We start from the raw sequence: 21,133 nt of genomic DNA on the forward strand, positions 1-21,133 counted from the left end.
GCAGTTTTTTAATACAATTAAAATACCGTTGATTTCAGGCGCGGAATCATCTGGTAACGAGTCATGTTCCAGGATGCGCGCTGCTCGCGAGGCTCGACGACGCGAGGTGCCTGCAGAAGCGCGGCCGCCCACTGACAGCAGCGAGGTACCGCGCTGCATCGTCGCCTAGCTGTGCATCAGTCGCGCGACCACTGTGACCGCCCGGCCGACGCGCCGGCGCCGGTCGCGCGACTGTGGGGAGGTGCGCCGCGAACCACCTCTCGCACCGCCCCGCTCAAGCCCCTTTCTCATCATAAAATATTTACCATCAAGATTACACTTGCATGCATCCACATACCATCACGATTTCAATAAGAAGCTTCGTTTGTATTGCGCCGCAGTAGCTTTTGCGTCAGATTTATTTCCTATTATTGAAATTTATCAACGGACATTTGACAGATGAATAAAACTGTACAGATGTTACAATGCCCCTAATTTATTGCCACACATTGAGAGACTGAGCGTTTACTTAAGGCGCTATTAAATATAGATTTGATATGTATTAAAAAAAAAAACAAAGTAAAGATCTTAAGACATTCCTTCCTATAGGTTTTGTGTTTAAATATCCGAACCTCTTGCCAGCCTATCTGTCTGTCTCTGAGCAGCTAGCTATAGTGTATAAATTCATTTACATTTCGTCACACCAAGCATGCGCAGTCAATATATAACACAGTTAACATAAGGCGGCAGCGAGAGGTAAGAGTGTAATCGCCCACACTAACTTCCGTCTTACATAATGATTTTGTTGCTATTTGAATGTACTTAAACGCATTTTTACTTCGACAGTCAATCTGTAAGTAAAAAACTTTTATTATCATAGTAAGTTAAGTTATTTATTACTGTAGATCACATTAAACGTATGTTTAATAATCGGATAAATATTTATTATCCAAATATATACTTGTTTAAACATATCAATTAAAAGCAAATAATTTATTCACTTAGTCATTTTATTTTTAAGCATATATGCTTACGAGAAACTTAAAACAAAACTTAACTATGTAATCATGTATTATATTAAAAATATCATAAAAATAATATTCATTTTTTGATGTTGTGTGTGTATTGTACTAACTTAAACCTAAGAAAACTTAGGTAATTATTACTGCGTAAATGAAAATGTTCAAATTAGGTACCTCTTTATACATTATATTTAATTAAATACAGGCGGTAAGTTAGTGTGGCTAATCGTATGAGCGCACCTTTCTTTTCCATGCACTACTTATCTTATTATATAAATTATAAAATCTAAAATTTTGTTTATTGCCTTGTATTGAAGATGAATTAATAATTAAATCTATTGGTAAAACCCAAAAACAAACAATTTTAAAAATAATAATTAATTATATAGAAAAATAATAAAATGAAAATCAGAATAGTCGGTTAAATTAAGATTTATAAACGAAATGCTGATACAGGTGGAGTCCGAAGAGGAAAGCGAAAGTAGTGATGAAGAAGTGTCATCTGCGACAGAAGTATCAACGGACAGCGAGTTCGCTCGGGAAGAATGTACGCCGATGTGTGCGACGTCTCCACCTGCCATATTGGTGACGGAGGCGACGCCTCCTGCACCCGTCGCGCCACCGAACCCACCAGAGTATCCGCTTAGCAGGACACGTTCAGCTGGTGGCCTAGCAACTAAACGAGCTCTTGAGTTAAAAAGAAAATATCTTCTAGGCGAACCCTCCCCTCCTACTGTCAGAAAATCAGACTCCACCTCACAGTTAGATACCAAATTGGAAGCATTTAGATCTACTATAACAGAATTTCAAAAGTTATTACATCCTGCACCAGCTCAACCCCAAAAACCTATTGTTACGTTTCAGTTAAATTCAGAAGAGAAAAAAGTGCAGCCTATGCCTGACATAATTAAAAACTTATGCACTGATGCCCCTGTAGACTTATTAACAAAAGGTGATTCACCGCTATGTAAGGACGATTGGAGAGAACCTATTAAAGAGGATAGAAAAAAGCCAGATATTGAATCAGATTCTCTCTCTGATGATGATTCATCACATACCGAAACTATACCTAATCAATCCGTTCCCAGAGTTGAGGTCCATGACGAAGGTGGAGAATTGATTCAATTAGATAGTTTAATGATCATCAATAGTATTGATGATGATAACGATGAAAAAGCTTCCGGGATAGCTACGGTAACAGGACCTACTGTCGTTGCTGTAGACTCAGAATCTTCAGAATCCTGCAGGGATGCGACAACACTAGCTTTAACTGAAACAGAGCTATCTGATTGGGCTGCTGAAAGTGCTGTCTTAGATGATTGTGGTTTTGATGAGAAGGAAGACAGAAAAAGAAGTAAAAATCCTAGAAGTCTCAGTGGACCTAAGTTAGTGCACGAAACCAAAAATATATCTGCTATACAGTCACATGTCTGTGGAAGGACTAGTCCCACAGAACCGATCGTATTTTCGAATGCCCTAGAACATTTTGAGTTTGCTGATGAAGGAGATCAGGATCCATCTATTGATACACCCGTAACTCCTCGCAATGAAGGCTATATGGAATTAATTGATGATGAATACGATCCTTATTTTCCTACTAACGATCGGTCAATGAATTTTATAGAAAGAAGCTTTTCCGAAACAACTATTAAACCAAACGATACAAATAATGAATATGAAGAAAAAGAAATCGAAAATGATTTTTCGGAAGTAATAAAATATATCGATGATCAAGATTCTAAAACCGATAGTTTGTCTAAAGAGGAAATATTGATAGCGCCGAATGTTGAGCCAAAGGCGAATGATTCTTTTGAAAAATCGAATAGTAGTAGTGACAAAAAGGATGATTCTTTATTTCGCGTAACAGAAGAAATTACAGATAATCAAGATACAAATAAAAGTGACGGCTTGATAATAAGTGGCAGCTTGTCCGATATTTCGCCTCCTTTGGAAGATGACAATGAAAGTAAACATGATAGTAATAAATTAGATATTGAAATATCTCTTGACGACATTTCACCTTCTCTAGCAAATGAAAAATCAAAATCTCAAAGTAGCATTGCTTATACATCTAAAAAGCCCATTACATTTGCTAGTCCTTGTAGTATAAGAATTTATGCTCCAGCAATCTGTAGATCCGCTAGTGAAACTTTTAGCAGACCAAATGTACTGGGAATAAATTCACCAATACGAACTGTCGATTGGCCCTGTCACGTAAGTTCAGACTCAATGTCTACTACGAGTCCGATGCCTATACGAGACACCAGCGATAAAGTGCAAGAGATTAAAAAAGAAAGAGAGGAACAGACTGAAGTGGTGAGACGACTTGTGTTGGAGAGATTGGGTAATGGTCAGCGAGCAAATAGGAAGTCAACGCGTAAGACTAAGGCTTCGCCGCTGAGCAGCGTACCACCACCGGTGCCGCCACCACCAATTTTAACCGCGCCTCCCTCACCACCCGCACCACCCTCGCCTCCTATTCCCGTTTTGCCGCCGCCGCCGCTGCGACCCGCACCTCCACTAATGACTCTACCCGTCACATCCTCGTTTTCTGACCCCGACTTAGCGCACGAGAGGAGGAGAAAAGGTATCATAAGGAGCATTTCCAATTACTTGAACAGGCGGCTGGGACCTCGCCAAAAGGTAATTATAAAATATATTTGGTCTATTTATGACGAGTCATTTTGTAACCAATACATGCATAAAGGATTACCATTATAAAAGGAACATTGCACAAATAATAATAAAAAAGCATTTCATGAAGCACGCATTGCATCTTTACATACAATGTGTTTGTCATACTTTGCTAATCAACAGATCTGAAATTACAGTAGGATATTTTAAGTTTAAGTTTTTGATACGAATACTTGAGGTTGTGAATATTGTAAATAATGGTGGTTGTGTAAAGTTTAGTTTGGGCGGGTGTCCATGTTTTGGCGTAACAGATTGTAAGCACTAAATGTATCAACACTTGTTAAAAACAAAAAGGAAGTACGGACGGACACCCAGAGTAGACTAACCCTAGTTAAATTTTCAGTGTGTCTCGGAGCCGGACCTGACGACGCACGTAAGCAAAGCATATCAAATACAGTATCGTGAACTCGTGAGTCGCATGCTGTGTCCATCTCTCTCGCACACATCATCCGCTAACTGTACGTTGTCTTGTCTCGCTCAGTCACACCGTTACGTGTTGCTTGTGTTAGAACCTTATCATTTTCTTTTCGACATTGGATCATGGATCGACTACTTTTTATATTATGGATAAAGTTCTTTCCTCTCTATAAAATATTGTAAATCTTTTTTTGGAAGCCTCAAAATGTCTCTAAACTTAGGATTTGTTACAGTAGGACTTAATACATTTATAACCCACAGTACTGTATTTATGGGCCTTCGACACCGAGTCTCGCAACGTTTGGGATCAACGAATTAGTCTCATTGAATAATATACATCTTATATATATCTTGATCCAATGTTATAGTCGTTGTTTTCCGTTGTCTCTGCTTTCTATCGTTTAGAATGTTCGAACGATACTCTTATTATTTTTATTAGCTTTCTTTCCAATTTTATCCAGCATCCTATCTGTGAAACAGAATCTGCGTAATATTTATAATAAAAATTGCATGTGAGATTGGCTTTATTTTATGCATTAAGTATTACTGCTTTTTGTCCTTAACAGTTACTTCGATATTCTTTTTATTATTTTAAGTTAATGGTAAGTCTAATGTTTAAGCAATAAAGAGGAATTGTAGTTGTTTGACATTGGAATCGTAAAGGAATAGTCGTTTTCAACAAGTATGTAAATTGTTTTGCATGTGTCATAAAATATGGTTTACATATAAGATATATTTTTAATTAACATCAAATCCGCCGCTTTCAATTTATAAATGAATAATGTTATTTGTCATCGGTTTAATGAATTTATAAATTTTTTTTCTGTTGATAATTTTTTTAATATTTAACTAAATAATTATTTAAATTCGTTAAATTAAAAAAATATTTATTTTTGATTCTGTACTTATTGTTTATCATATTCACACATATTATTATCCCTGTGCTCCTTAGCGATTCTCCCTGTATACCGCTGAGAACATGCTGGGCATGTCATGCATGAATGTGTTAAACGTATAGAAGAAGATGTTTTATATATTTCTGGTGCTTAAGTTTTGTCCTACAGAAAAAAATTAGTAACTATATATTTCATTCAGTAAAATAAATCGAAGATATCGATTTTTACCGACACTTGCTTGATATCAATTTCGTATTACGTACAGCTTAATAAAATACTAATATTTACTTTAGGATTCGCAACGACATCGTATTCGCGAAGCTCATAAGTCAACAGGCGCGCTTCAAGAAGCGCCTCCCGTGCCTCCTCCACCTATCAGCTACACGCCACCCGACGTCTCGCTTCCTCCCCAGCCACGTCTACCAAGTTAGTAAAATATTTCTTTACTTATAAGATTATGCATTGGCATCTATTACGATTACATAGACTTAACGCCAATTTACTGCACATGTAATCAATATGTAACATGCTTGTATCATTCTAATGATGACAAAGGCTGCATTACCTGTATAGATGTCATCTAACATGACTGACACGCATAAATATTGTGTAAAAAAAATATATTTCTCATACATAATTCAGTTCTCTATAATTATAATTCAGTCTATGATCATATTCGTTACGTTATGTTTTCAATTTTTATTTTTATTTGCCTGTGGCATGCCGCTCTGTCATGTTTGTAAATGGTTCATTCATAATCCTATACCAAGCTTTTATCAATATGCATGTTAGGTCCATAATTAGATTAATCCAATTCTACGACAGTTCGTTTATTACATAAACGGAAACAAGTGATTGATCTTGTTTATAATGTCCTCATAGCATAGGTTGCTAGGTACCATCGCACACGTCCGATCAATGTATTATTTATTTTTGTATTATAAAGAATGAAACCGAAAAACGGACTTCATTAAATGTATGTAAATTTGAGTCAGTGAGCGATATCATAAACCATATGCTAATAACATAATCTCATTAACGCTGCTATAACGTTAACAAATCATACCGCGTCAACAAAAAGGAGCGGCGCGCGGGGGAAGTGTGTGTGTGGACGGGTGCGGGGGCGGCGGGGGGGACGAGGACGAGCGTGACGCGATGCAGCTATGGTTCGAGGCTCGCTGGGCGCGGCTGGTGGCGCAAAGACGTGCGCGCGAGGAGTCTCGCGACGACCCCGCCTCGCGCTGTGTGGCCCGCCTACAGCGGCGACTCGCACGGCCCCTGTCCGGTAATACGAGAACGATACAAATACACGAGGGACACCTAATTACCCCTTATCACAATATAGCAGACCGAAGTCGTTTCATCACATCTTTATCCGTTGGTGGCTCAAGAACCGACTAAGGGAAAATGTAGGTTAAGCTCATTCAATAAAATCATCAGCAATAGCGCTTCAACAAACTAAGATCAATCCACCAGCATTGCCAAGAAGGGTGGCCTAAGGCAGCCGACCGATTGGTAAACGATAGCAAATGAATTATCTTAGAGTGTATTTATAGCACTGAGCATTGAGCTTATCTCCAACTAAATGAGGTACAATGAATAGAATGATGATGAGTTAACACAAAAGTCGACTACCGCTAGTTTCAAACAATTTGTCACTTTACAGTTATTCGTGCACACAATTTCAACAATGCGAGCCTATCGACCGCAACAGCCATTTTAATATTCATACATACATGTTCATAGCATGATAGTAACTATTCATTTTTTATTGTCTTTATATTATACATTTTTTTTGCTTTTTTTAATTGTCTTTATATAAATATTAATAAATAAACATAGAGTATTCGCCTTTATTTGCTATAAAGTTTATTTTTTTGTTTTACCCGAAGCGGAACAGCAAGCGGCGACAGTAGCCGAGCTAGTGCAAGTATCGGCCCAACGTCAGGCGCATCAGGCGTTAATGGAAGCGGATAGGTAATCTGGTTAATGTACTTAGTAGTGTCGCTTGTTAATTATAATTATGTTAAAATACCATAGAGTATAAAATACATCAACCTGTCCCCTGGTAAAGTTAACGTTCAACAATTGTTACGATGATAATATATAATAGTAACACGCCATTTTTCCCATTTACTATATCTATATATTGAAATCGTCTATACACATGAAATCGTATATCGCATCCATCTAGCTTAATTAGCCATTCAATTAACAGCCTAGCCTTTTAACTGAGCGGCGCTTTTCAATCAGTAGCCTGTATGATATTCAGCCAATACATCATCCTTTCATAGAAAAGTTTAACTTGCTCTAGACTCTCCTTTTGCTTTAGATATATTTAAAATTCGAATCCGACTTAACCAATATAAATACTTTTATTTTCAGGAGAGAATAAACTAAAATAGGCTGTTAATTAAAAGGCTAGTTTCATTAGTATACAAATAATAGTGTTTTTGTTATTTTTTTTACAGAAGACGTACCGGTGCTAGCAACGGGGTTGGCGATTAAATTTCCTTTTTCTTATTTTATATGACTTCTTATCTTTATTACTATTTATTAAGTCGTTGCGCTTCATAATCAATGTATTATAAGGTTGAAAATTGTATTCGATCACATCACATTTTGTTGGTATTATATTAATTATAACAATTATTTTATATTATCACAGAAGCATATTTCAAGTAATAAAATTTATACAAATTATTTGATAGGCGAAACATCTCAAACTTCAGTTCAAGTTAAAATAAATATATTGTTAGTTAAACTAATAAAGGTCAACACAAATTACAGGATTTTAGTAAAGTCTCTCGTTATTTGAATTATGTATAATGTACATGTATTGATTCCTTAGACAGCTGGATTATATTAGGGATGGTGTTAATTAAAAACAAACAAAAACTAAATATTGCCTTAAAGCTGATACTTCAGCGTAAAATTCTAATAAACGTGTCTTCTCGAAACAGCTCTCATATTAGATGTTAAAACATGTTGTATAGATTCTATTTTTGTACGGGACAATTTTCCAAATTTATTTTTCACCACGTTGATAAGATGTCAGACGTAAATGTAACACGCAGCGTTTTATGCGTGAGAAGTCGGATAAATATAATGATTTTTTTTTTATAGAGATAGTGGAACATGGTATATACGAAGGCTGTGAAGGAAAAAGGACGTTAATACCAGTTCCTAGACGTTATGGGAAGTTAAAATATAAACAAAATTTGTATTCCACTTTTACCGTTTTGCCGAGGGGCGGTCGTTAATGATTTTATATCATCAATATAGAACGATGTCGCTTTCTTACACCTTTTTGTAACAATAATGTATAAAGATTTTCTAAGAAATTATTTAGTAATGGAATGCTAAAGTTATATACATTACGCCAGCTCTCTAGCAGATACTACAATAGGTTACGTCGTATAATTATTCATTAGAATAAATGCTTTAATTACATATGCATATAAAGATTTATAAAACAGATTGAAATCAAAGTTTTAATTTACATCCGCTAAATTTGCTAAATAAATATAACGTTAATTGAAAAAAACCCACAAGATTAAAAAAAATGGCTATAATTTTTATGTTAACTGTCTTCGTGTATTAGCTTTACTTGTATTTTAACAAGTTTATATGTATTTAGAGGATTGACTCCTCGATAGAGCTTTAGGGGACATTTTGAACGTACGATGACGCGAGTCAGTAACTGAGAAATCGTCCCGCTATTAGATGTAAACGGTGTGCTAGATATGCCAAATGATTATATCAAATTATATTGAATAGTTAATATAGTTCTATTAAATAAATCAAACAAATTTACATATAGTACATTTTCATCATTAATCTAGGAAGTAATTCGCCAAGAGCATTTCGATAGAAACATACTTACATTACATCAGTGATACGTCAAGCACAATTGCAGTGGGCACATTGAGTGCTTGTAATAAAACGCGATACAATCTCATTGTCAGGATAACAAATATTGATGAGATATATACAAAGGTCTGTGAACGTAAACACGAACTGTCTTTGGTCGGAACGAAATCGATGCTGTGCCCCAAGTAATGTACGCTGACCGATTAATTCTTATTTACGTTAAATACGAATGCTCTTGATGTATTGGTTCCCTAATACACAAATATCTGTATGGATTAATTATCAGATTCTGTTCTGCTTTAGACTGAAAATATAAATGATTACTCGTCTAAAAGAGGTTGTAATTGTATAAGTTAAAGTGAAGTGTTTTTCTTTGATTACAAAATAATGAATACCAGTTATCATTTCATGAAAATCGTTTTGAATTTCTTGTCACTCGTAATCGATAGAAGAATGTTAAAATTCGATATATTATATTAAGATGAATAAAATATTATTAATAATATTCAATATCATTTTAATAATTTTTTTTTTTCTTAAATTAAAAAAGAAACTACGTGAACACGAAATTGCGAGTGTAATTATATTTCTATATGGAAATGAAGATAAATCGATCAAGCATAATTTTTTTTAAGAACTATATTATTTTTATTTTATTTTTTATTTTTAGTATATTATAGTAATAGTAAGTAGTATAATGACTTGCACACAAGGCTAAAACACACGCGTTGCTTGCAATAATGCTTCCTGTGCTGTGTATTAAAATGTTTTAGGTATAAGATAATTAATGCAGATGATCGTATTTTTATATAGAGGCAAACGACAGAAGGAACAAAATATATTTATCGTGAATTATTATATATCGTCGTCGTTGTGTAAAGTTAAAAGTATTACATGAACAGTATATAATATCCAGGTTGTAAAGATGCCTACAAAAATTCAAAATGATTTAGCTTTATTTTAAATATTGAGTCCCATTCATAGCATTGAAAACCTGAGAATCATGAATTATTTCTTTCAATTGCTTTTCTTGTGTAAAATAATTTGTAGTATGAAGTTAAACGTTTGTTTTGAATATTTTGGAACCCAGAAAACCAGTATTAAAGATTTAAGAATATTTCAGTGAATTTCCTGCTAATATGTCTATTATTGATTTGTTTATTTTGTATTAGTTATTACTGTCACTAATGACAATGAAATGTCCAATATGTAATAATGATAATAGAATCATATGGGCCTGTTTGATTTCAATATAATTTTTTATTAATATGAACTAAACAAAAAATACTTTGAGACGTTAAATATATAGTACATACATTCATGTTCTGTTGTGTTTTATGTCAGAGTATGTATTCCGTAGATCTAAATAATTGTTAAATTTGCCTCAAAACCAGGCCGTCCCGAAGAGATTTATTTATTATTAACTTACATTTTTGAATTAGTAAGACCATGAAAGTTAGTCATCCACAAGTAATATTTAGGTATTGTAACGAAATTTTGTTCTCAAATAATATCACTCATATCTGTGAGTTGTGACATCAGTAATTAGTCACAACCAAGTTAATACTAATAAATTACTTTATCTATGGAATTTATTAGCGAGTTTTATACTTTTTCTTGTTTTATATACAAACTGTTGATATTCAGATTATCGTTTTTTATAATTTAGGTTATCGAGATTAATTTTTACTTTGCTAAGGGTCGTTTTAATAGAATTTTTGTAGTATTTTGTTTTTATTTTTATTAAATTCTTTATTTTTAATGTTTTGATTTTTCGTTATTGTGTCGTCCCTTTTTCCGGATATATTGCGTTCAATATAAATAGACATACATATAGAGACACAATCATTATCCAACGTAAAGCGTGTGCGACAGGAAGTGATCAGTATGTTAGAAAATATTAAAAACGTTATATACCTTAAGTTTCTTATAATAAATATTAATTACATATATATTATAATAAATTGTGTACTGTTTCGTTTTGCTAAGGTTGTAAATCATAGACTTGAACAAACTTGTCCTCAACTATGTTTTAATAAGATTAATAATTTAAAAAATCATAACATATTTTGTGCTTTCTAAAGTGAAATTTATTTAACTAATATTTAATTTTTTCCCTTCTACGTTGTTATAATTTAATTATTTTTGTTAATGTAAGACCACACATATATTTTTAATTATCTGTGCGCTTTATATTATCGTCCTTAACATAACTGTCACTGTGGTTGTCAGTAAAGCTTAGTTTAAAATGTAGATAAGGCCAATGCATCGTTCCACACAAAGCAATGTACCTCCTTATTTGTATGCATAGACAAAAAAACTAATAAAAAATACTATATCAGGTGTAGTTTCATTACAATGCATGCCCACGATATAAACTGCAATATATTTATCACAAAACTTTATTTATATTTCCACAAATAAAATAGCCACATTCACTTCGACTTTAATACTATATTTTTCACATTAAATATTTAATGCATATTTATAACATAACTTAATTATATGGTTGAAATTTTTATTTCAATTTTGTTACAACTATTTACATACATAGAACTATTTTTAATTTTGAATATTAGTTAGACATGATCGTAGTTCCTTATAGGTACATAGGTTTGCCTGTTTAATGGCACATATATAAACTCGATTTAATTTTTTTTAATCGAAAGCATAAATTGTACTCGCTAAATAATGAAAATGTCATAAGTAGGTATATTTATTGATTATTTTGTACCTCTCAGAAATTAAAATTAATTTTGCTTTCTTATACATACAATACAAACAATATCCTACACGTTGACGATAAAATTTACAATAGTAAAAGCTTTTTCGTTATCTACAAGATTACTCTGCTATATATTGTTGTTTTTTTTTACAAGAATATTAATATTTTATATTACGCAGAATTTGAAATCCAGTTCCCTGCTTTATTTTATTTACCGTAACGTTAGTGAAAAGCTTGTTGTATTATTGTATACCTATAAAATATTACGCCTGTTGTCTTACATTTAAAAAACGTAAGTTCATGTAAAACTACGTAAAAAGAATATGCAAAATAAAAAAGTCAAAAAATGATATTAATTATTTAAATAAGAAAGTTAGAGCGTTGATCAATGATTAACTTCAATCTAGTCTTAAAATTATATTTACATTGCATACTCATCACCGTTTAATGCCTATGCGGTTAACTTAGAGGTAAAACAGTATAACATTATAACATTGTACATAAGAAAAGATCAAGGTAATCATACTTAAAGCAAGAAAGTTTTTTCTAATCAGATAAAAACATAATACTATCACCACGAGTCAGATTAAGTATGATGAGTTAGTTTTGAATAAATTAATAGTAAAAACCTATCCTGTATCTGAAACCAATCCTTGATGTAAAATCAGGTCATGTTTAACACAAATTGCCGTCGGTACTGAGTCAACATATAAAATTTCAGATCCGTAGGATAAGGGTACGTGGTTCTAATTTAGCTTGCAAGATTTGATCGAAACAAACAAACATTGCAAGTTAAATAAAAACTTGTAAAAAAAGTTAACTATCAAAACTAGTGATCCAGAAATGAAATTATAATTATTTGTGGCATGAAGTGCAATGCATAATTTTTGAGCATTTAAGCTTTTGTGAATTCATACGATACATCCCGTATTTTTGTACGACAAAATAATAATAGACATTACTGGTAAATAGGTCTACAAGATATAGCCTAATTAAAAAATACATCAGAATCTTAATATATTAAAATGGGTGTTATTAAATGTTTAGAATAAATATACTTATATGAAGAAGTGAAGACATTAATAAAGTTCTGATGTATGTTGAGTAAAAATATTTGGGTTATCTAGATCTACTCGTTACAATCCTGGCGGCCTTATCAGTATGATTTTATCAAGGTGAAAATATATAATTTACTTAAATAATGAACTGGGAAATAATGAATTGCTGACGCCGTTATTCAGATATCAACACGAGTTACTAATGTAATATCTTAATATCTAGGTTTGTGGTTGTGGTGGGGACGGTGCGACGGTTGCCAATCAGGGTGTCTTGGTTCGCGGTGGTGATGATGATGGTGATGTCTCCTTTTGTCCCTATTGTGTGGTGCTGGATAGACATCGGAGACGACCAATTCAGAGCCATCTTTGGGAGCTTCTCTCTCATGTCTTCTATGACCATGTTTGGCTCCGGTGGCCTCGTGGAGCTCCTCCCAAGCCTGCCTATAGTATCTGTTAAGGCCGCTTCGCGATTCCGAAGACGACGAATCCAGTGAGGCGACAGTATTGCAGTCGGGGGATACATGATGCCTGTATCGTTTACCGTCGTTGTGTTTCCTGCTGACATTTCAAATATTTGTATTTTTACTTGTTTATTTCATTGTACTCAAAAAGAGATGCGTTAAATCAGTGTTAATTTAAAAATATAATTGGAATTCATATCTTAACTCACATTGTGATTAATTAGGTTATAAGAAACATTAGTATTTTCGTTACATCCTTAATGGGAAGATTAAATTTATGAAACAATACAGTAAACAATAGTCACCAAATCATGAAAATTATCAATTTAAACAATAGATTAAAATGTAATTATGTTCGTAATAATCTTGCACAGTCAACGAGTGTACGTACGATACATTATTTGTTCTATATACTTTGTGTTCTAATTATTTTGCGAATTTGTTACGATCAATAATAATTATTATTGGGAGTGTTCGAAGGGCAGATATTTTCCAGGTTGTAGTATCTTGTAGTGCTACGCTTGTCGGTTGTGATTGTAAGCAATAGAAGTGCGTTACGATTATCTTAATTAATCATTAAGACAATCTTATTCTTGTATTTTTTAACAAATTTTATTCCTCTTGAAAAGCGTGCTAATCTTTGTGGTCGAGTGCAAAACTGGCAAATTTAAATACAGGGCAAAATTCAAGAAACAGCCAGTTCAATTTTGTAGCAGAAGCCGTGGCTTTCAAAACAATATTTTTTTTGTTTCTGGTGCATCGTGCTTCGTGCGATACGGAACGACACGGTGGCTGTTTATCGTATGAATTTTAAAACAAACCTAGTTCTAAATGTCACATATTTAATATGCTGTAAACTGTTATAGCTGAATATATTTTTTAATATTTTTCCGAAATATTTTTAATTGATTATATCGTTCTACCATATATTAACTACAGTATAACTTAAACAATAATAGTTGTAGATAAGTTTAAATGCTTATCTAATCTTTCCGTCGTTTGAAAAATACGGGATTTAATATTATAATATGTTTATAATATTTGATTTCAGCCACCATGTCAACCGCGTGCGGTACCTTAAAATATAAACGCACTGGCTATAAAGGGTTGGAGAAATGGCCCGCGCGGTGTGTGTGCCGATGAGCGCGGGCAAATTCGCGTCTCCCGACCTGCTGGTCCGGAAACGGGAGAGCCAGCAACGTGTACCACCGAGAGGGGAGTTCACGAACCGGCGCCTTTTCTCGCTTGCGATCTCCGCTAATGGTCATTGTCAATATTTACTATTATTCTATTCTTGTCACACTTACAACCGATTATTATTATTATTATTGACGTGATTGAGAAATAAGTTTTACAATTGTAATTCGTGATATAGATACAAAGGTATGTGCGTAAAACAAAAGGCAACCACATCAAGTTCGTTCGAGATCCATTTCGCGATTAACTGAATATCTTTCAATATTGTTAGTTGAATTGAATAGATATTGTGGTATGGAACTTTTGGATATCGCGAATTTAGAGCATTTATATTTTAAGGTACTTTCATACCTTGCGACTGGCTACAATATAACATGCCTGAAATTTAAAATTTACATTATCACATCTTGATTTTTCCGCTACGCACTGAAAGCATAGTATAGTTTTTATATTCTCTCACCTTTTAACTAAGATGACAATTGTTGTAATAATAGCGATAAGAAACACCAATGCTCCAAATGCTGCTAAGGCCACGACTGCGCCAATGTTAAGTCTGGCCCCAAGTGTCTCCCTTCGGTCACCGTCTACTGGAAGCGGTACATTCACTCGTGGTGTCTGTTCGGCTCTGATATTATTGCCATTGCCGAAAATCTATAAAAATAGTTAAAACCTTTAAAAACCACACACGATAGCTATTTTTTATGATTAAATGTTGTAATAAGTTAGTTATATCTAATAATTTTAATTTTTCGATCAAATAACACTGTTACTGTACCTGGTTTTCTCTCGGATGACTGGCTACAATTATATGAGGAACATGACTCGTAGGCGAGTTCTGAGAATCAGCAACTGTAACTTTTCGTGGTGGAGATTTTTCATATGCTTTCGTTGTCGTACGCTCCGTTGTCGTAATTTTCGGTCGAAGTCTTCGCGTAGGCTCGGGCGTTACGAAAGGGTTCGGAGAAGATAGCGGACGTTGTGTTCTAGGTCTAGTAGGTAACACCAAACGAGGAGTTGTTGGTACGGGTGCAGTTGTCGGTGATAGTGTTGTCGGGGTCGGAGGTGGATTCGACGGTGGCAGCGTGCTAGTGGTTGTAGTAGTTGTCGTAGTCGTTGAGGTAGTCATGCGCTCCTCAGCTAATAAAAAAATAAAAGTTAAATCTTTCAATAAATCAGATTCAGTGTTTACTGAAATTCATGTTATTTTTTCTTATAATAAGAAGTATTCAATATTATCACTGTGTTTTGGTATATTTAAAACTAGCTGCCCGAACCAACTTTCTTCGGGTACATAAGGATTATATTCCGTGAAAGCTTTTAATCGACGGATTATAAATATTTCGGCAACCGATCTATTTATACGCCTAATACACATAATACACGTGTAAAAATAAATATTTATCTTCATCAAAATGCTTAAAATTAATACGTATTTATTTAAATAAGGATTAGTAGGTACTTTGTGACAATCAAATTGACTACAGTTATCGTTACTTTTTATCCATTTTTAAACATTAAAATGAGGACTGCGAGCTATATCTATATTAAAGAGCTTGAAATCGAATGTTTTCTAAGAATTTATCTTAAATCTTTTGTCTATCTACTTGAATCGAGATTTTAAAAAAAGAGATGAATAAATAATTCGTCAGAAACCGAATTTGAGGCAGGTGTAGCCGCACTTTTGGTAACTATTTTACTGAACCAGGAAACAAATATAAACCACTACATAGCTTAGTTCTATCTTGGTTAAAATATTTATAAAATAACTTACGGTTACAATGTGGTGCAGGTTTGTCCCAAGAGCCAGTAGCAAGGCAACTTATTCTACGCGTCCCATGTAATTTATATCCCTTTAAACAAGTGTACTCTGCGATGGAGCCAAATACTGAGGCATTGTTTGAAACCGAAACCTGGCCATTTTGGATCTGTGGCGCGTCTTCGCATTGTACGACTGCAAATTATTAAAATTAATACTATATAAATTTGTTTCACCAACAAAGTACGTGTAACTGGATAATATTATGAACATTTTTTTTTAATTTATTTGTAACACAATAGTTTGTTTTACAAATTTTGTTTGTTTGTTTGTTTGTTTTTTGTTTCACGAATATTCAAATTAATAATTTTTAATCTTATTCATACCAACCTTGGTATACAAGAAAAGCTTTTTGACATCAATTTTTTTTCAAATCGATATTGAAAGTGTAGTTATTGTTTATAGTCTTAATGATTTGTTTCATTTAGTGGATTCAATTTACGAATACTGTTTTACAATGCAGTTGAATAAAAAATTGAGAGCGGTGATTTTAGAATTGTTAATCTGATGATGATAATATGTAAGCTTACCATCACAATGCGGCGGTGGACCGTTCCATCTTTCGTCAATATCACATACGAGGCGAGACCGGCCCACCATCTCGTATCCAGATTCGCATGCGTACTGCACATGTGATAGGTATGAAACAGAACCATTAATCAGCTCGTAAGCACCATGAGCTATATCTGCAGGGAACCCGCATTCTATTCCTGTAAAATCCAAATATGCAGGTTAAATTTATCTTCCACTCTTGTCATCTAAACTTATTACTTTTAGCTGGTGGAGCAAAGCGAACAAAATTATAAGTCATAGTAAGTATATTTTCTCTTACTTTTGCAAACGGGTGGAAATTCATCATAGAAGCCGGTGTCTAAGCATGTTCTCACAGTCGGGCCGACGAGCAAATGGCCTTCGTCGCAGGCATATTCAACCGTGGCTCCCACTTCAAAACTCTCCGTAGTCATCGTGGAATTTGGAGGTTGTTCTGGTCTACCACATGCTTTGGGCTCTGAAAGCAATAAGTTTTAAATGATTTTACATTTCTTATAATAAAATGCATGTATTAAAATCTTGATTTGTCTCTTGTAAACGTTCATAAATAAACTCCACTTATAAGAAAAAGACTGTGTGTCTTGTCGTGTTTATATACAGTGAAAGTAAATTAATTATGTAACTTATCAACAACTACGTTTACTTGTAACCGAATCAAAGTAAATTATTTATTCCAATGTTATATATATACCATGATGTGTCATTTTATACCTGTACTAGTAAATACAAATTCGCAATGTATACAACATAAAACAACAGCAAAGCCAAATCGCATCGCATTAAATTCGCTTCGCAAATATGTAAAATGAACTTACGGTGTTGGCAAATATAGTTCAATCTCGATTGGCATTCAGTGTCAGCCCATAGCCAACCTTTGCTGCCATCGAACCTAGCACAACCTTCGCTGCCACCCGGAGCGTTCCAGAAGGAGACTGTCACATCATTACCATTCACCCACTTCCAATTGTTTGGGTCTTGTGGGTCGCGGACCGCTCCCATCCAGTACTGACTGCTGCTATCGCTCCTACCAACCATATTTTTCATGTAAGTATACATTTTCAGATTCATTTTCCATAATCATAATAAAAAGAAATAATATATTTCCTTAAAATTAATAATTACTGTAAATTTACATTTTCTGTGTCAGAGAACTTAGCGAGCTCTATCATAATAATACTGAATAAAAATTCTTCATAAAATTAATTTAAAACACCAAAAATTTCAATTGCAACACATAACAACAAGTCAATAAACATCACAGCATTTTCATTTTGGAGTACTAGTAACAGCTTATGAGATTTGAAAACATATTTATTAATCTATAAAAAATAGATTTTGACGATTGGAGATCTTTCTAAATGAGTAAGATGTATTGTCGTCTCCCTAAACAATTTTTATATGAATATCTATTGTCAGGAATGTCACACATCAATTTCGTCAGATAAGTAAACTATACGAAAAATCCCGTTGTAAAGATTCCAATCACGCTAACGGCCTAAAACGTAACAGTCATATAGAAGACGGGACCAGAAATTGACTCAAATCACCTCGCTCTGCTTCGCGTAGCGGATCTGTAATGGATCATTCAACTAATAGGAACATGTGCGCTGATTTTTTCTTGATAACTGTATCACAATGAATCACAGTAATGAAATATTAAAGGAACGTATACGACGTTATACAGCTCAAAAATTTTCGGTCTATATCTCAAGTTCTTCTTCGTCGATTACCAAATTGGTTTCTTTTTTAAATATCTTTCATAAAATATTAAAACATTTTTCTTATATATATTTCGAGTTATGTTTAAGAAGAAATATGGCACGCCTTATATGTATACGTACATATATTTCTTGTGTCAAAAATCGCTATTTCAGAGTAAATATCACGACGGACGATATATCACGACGCAATTATTAGTCTACAATACTAAGCTGGACGTGTCATGTGTCACGCTTGAATTATGCGTGAGCATGAAATTTTGTCGCTATTTTCATACATTACTGTTGAAACACGAATGTGCACAAACACGATCTTGCTTCATTTCTCGGTTAGCTATCAATCATCATCACGATTACGCAAAGCTTAGGACAATTTTCGCAGTTAAGATTGACTCTTCCGTATGAAGTTCACATCAAATTCGCATCAACGCACTAAGCAATTTGTCATCAAAATTATATTTCAAATTTTCAAATAGTACTTGGGCTTATTAAAAATAGGAGTCAATATACAAATATATATATTGCATAAATATAATTATTTATAATTGCAAATTTCGCATAGCTTAATTATTATTATTACAATGAAGTAACTTACCGATGTCTTCTCCAAAGTTCCCAGCTGATAAAACCCTGTAGCGCCGGATTACTTTCGTCAACTAATGTTCCACCCCGTGATCGACAGAATGCGAGGGAATCTCTAAAATTGGCTGGTTGACGATCGTAGAAAATATAGCATTTGCCATTGTAAGTAGCTGTGCTTCCAGGTGGCTGGTCACGAAATTGTGGACATCTTTCTATCGGCAATGCTTGATCCGTGTAAACAAATGCTTCACAAATTGACAGTTGACTGGGGCTAGAGGATTCCAAATGAACGCTGACAAAAGCACCTGGCATGGGAGGATTGCACGGTAGAAAAAGGGGCTGTCCTTCCTCTAGAAATCCAGTGAAACGGTTACACACTGGATTCGTTCCAAGATCTGGTCGATTGTTACCAACTCTGACTACCACTACCGCTGGTTTATTTACACCTGAAAGAACATAAAAAGTACTAATTAAAATAACATAGGGTAAACTCACAAGTAACTGGCCACTTAAGCCACCTACTTAGTTTTAGTTAAACATTTGTTCAGTTATATTATAGCATTAGCTGAGTTCTTTATATCTATAGATATCTGATATTCTCTTCTTTATGTAATGGGCATTGATATAGCAATAAAACGAATTTATTAAGATAATATACTAGTCAAAAGAAAAATATACGCATTTAGTTAGTAACTGGCCGGCAAAAAGCAGTAATTGGCCATCAATTTACCATTAACTGGCCATATGAAATTACAATTACTTTAGAACACTAGAAATCTAAAATAATCACAGGAATGTAAATATATATTTATATATAAAACAATAACATTAAAAAATACTTCAAATCGTAACTCTTACTAAACTAATATCCTATTAACTGGCCATATGAGACCTCAATAACTTTGGAACACCCGATTTTTTTCCAAACCGATTTTATTGGGCGAAATGCTGCTACGTCTGCTGGTTGTAAAAAGTGTAGATAAGAGCAGTTGCCAATAAAATCAGAGAAGACAGCAGCCGTTATCCATCCTGTATTACTCTGTGCGTCCGTAACCAGATGGTAAGCTTAGTGTTATTCTATCAGGTATTATTTTATATCGGTATATTATCAACGGGTCACAAGAGAAACCAGCAGCAGAGAACATAAATAAAACATTTATGTTTTTAGCTGAACCTTTTTCTATTTCGTATATGAAATGTATGTGTATGTATGTTTAAACCCCTCTCCCTGCCAAAACTTTTCCAGTTTTTGGACAAATATTATAGCCAGCCTCATCGGAATTAAAAATTCTCGCTGGATCTCTGATAATCTCGGTTAGACTGTCTTCGTTTATGTACTCACGAATTTCTTAAAAAAAATTACGGAGATTCTCTTCAGATACAAAAGTCTCGCGGTAGTCATTCGTACAGAAGTCCGAAATGGTTGGATGACGCTTTAAAAATGTTTTAAACCAGACGTCGCCCAGTTTGTTTTAAGTAGGTTTGAACACATAACTGTATGTCCTCTTTTATTCTGGGGAAGTCACGTAGAGCTAACTTTATAATAAAGTCGTACAAAGCATCTTCTTCAGTCTCTGTTAGCACTAGGTCAGGGCCAGATTAAAATTTGGTATTAGAATTCTTAATTTCAATTTGAATACTGTTTCTAGGTAGACCATACTTTTTAGCAGCTTGGCATACTGAAAAAACTTCAGTCAAAACTAAATTGACAGCATTATTAATAGATTATTTTGCGTACTGTCGTTATTTAGGCATTTTAAAGTTTTTCATTTAGAACCTGAATAGAAAATTATATTGAATTTAGTAACAGGCCACGTTGAATTTAGTAACTAGCCACCTATGCCAGATACTGAAAATGCACACAATAATTGGCCTTATGTTCTATCTAAATATGAGCTAACTTTAATTAAATTCACATATCATATAAAAAACTAGTAACTGGCATAGGTGGCCAATAAACAAAACAAAACGTTTTTTACTTTCAGTAACTAGCCACCCTATTTATTCTCTCTATTTGTTTTTTAACTAAGATGATAGCTAGATAACTAAGTGATTCCGTAAACTTCTCAGAGGTGTCCTCGTATAATACAATTCTTATGTTGAAATGAAGTTTTGAGTGGCCAATTACTGAAAGCGGCCAGTT

At 33.9% G+C, this 21,133-nt stretch overlaps 2 protein-coding genes across 11 annotated transcripts in view; one reads left to right on the plus strand and one right to left on the minus strand.

The window, feature by feature from the left end:
* Positions 1-8,506, plus strand: part of LOC113404082 (F-actin-monooxygenase Mical) — a 28,193-nt gene extending 19,687 nt beyond the window's left edge. For 3 of the 7 annotated variants that reach the window (XM_064220334.1, XM_026644833.2, XM_064220335.1), the window contains exons 21-27: positions 39-145; positions 1,458-3,644; positions 4,039-4,068; positions 5,302-5,434; positions 6,090-6,293; positions 6,901-6,985; positions 7,480-8,506. In XM_064220334.1, the coding sequence (XP_064076404.1) occupies positions 39-145; positions 1,458-3,644; positions 4,039-4,068; positions 5,302-5,434; positions 6,090-6,293; positions 6,901-6,985; positions 7,480-7,516 (2,783 nt within the window). In that variant the 3' untranslated portion in view covers positions 7,517-8,506. Of the gene's footprint in view, positions 1-38; positions 146-1,457; positions 3,645-4,038; positions 4,154-5,301; positions 5,436-6,089; positions 6,294-6,900; positions 6,986-7,479 lie in introns of those variants that run through there. The other 4 variants (XM_064220337.1, XM_064220336.1, XM_064220338.1 and 1 more) reach the window with 4 other exon arrangements.
* Positions 8,507-12,259: 3,753 nt separating this feature from the next.
* Positions 12,260-21,133, minus strand: part of LOC113404067 (sushi, von Willebrand factor type A, EGF and pentraxin domain-containing protein 1) — a 28,493-nt gene continuing 19,619 nt past the window's right edge. The window contains exons 4-12 of one of the 4 annotated variants that reach the window (XM_026644814.2): positions 19,004-19,436; positions 17,506-17,714; positions 16,971-17,147; positions 16,669-16,848; positions 16,094-16,273; positions 15,098-15,459; positions 14,783-14,973; positions 14,220-14,382; positions 13,078-13,219 (exon numbers count right to left, since the gene is read on the minus strand). In XM_026644814.2, the coding sequence (XP_026500599.1) occupies positions 14,223-14,382; positions 14,783-14,973; positions 15,098-15,459; positions 16,094-16,273; positions 16,669-16,848; positions 16,971-17,147; positions 17,506-17,714; positions 19,004-19,436 (1,892 nt within the window). In that variant the 3' untranslated portion in view covers positions 13,078-13,219; positions 14,220-14,222. Of the gene's footprint in view, positions 13,223-14,219; positions 14,383-14,782; positions 14,974-15,097; positions 15,460-16,093; positions 16,274-16,668; positions 16,849-16,970; positions 17,148-17,505; positions 17,715-19,003; positions 19,437-21,133 lie in introns of all 4 variants that reach the window. The other 3 variants (XM_026644815.2, XM_026644812.2, XM_026644813.2) reach the window with 3 other exon arrangements.

The sequence above is a fragment of the Vanessa tameamea genome, chromosome Z, assembly GCF_037043105.1.
Source record: "Vanessa tameamea isolate UH-Manoa-2023 chromosome Z, ilVanTame1 primary haplotype, whole genome shotgun sequence".
Classification (NCBI taxonomy): Eukaryota; Metazoa; Arthropoda; class Insecta; order Lepidoptera; family Nymphalidae; genus Vanessa; species Vanessa tameamea.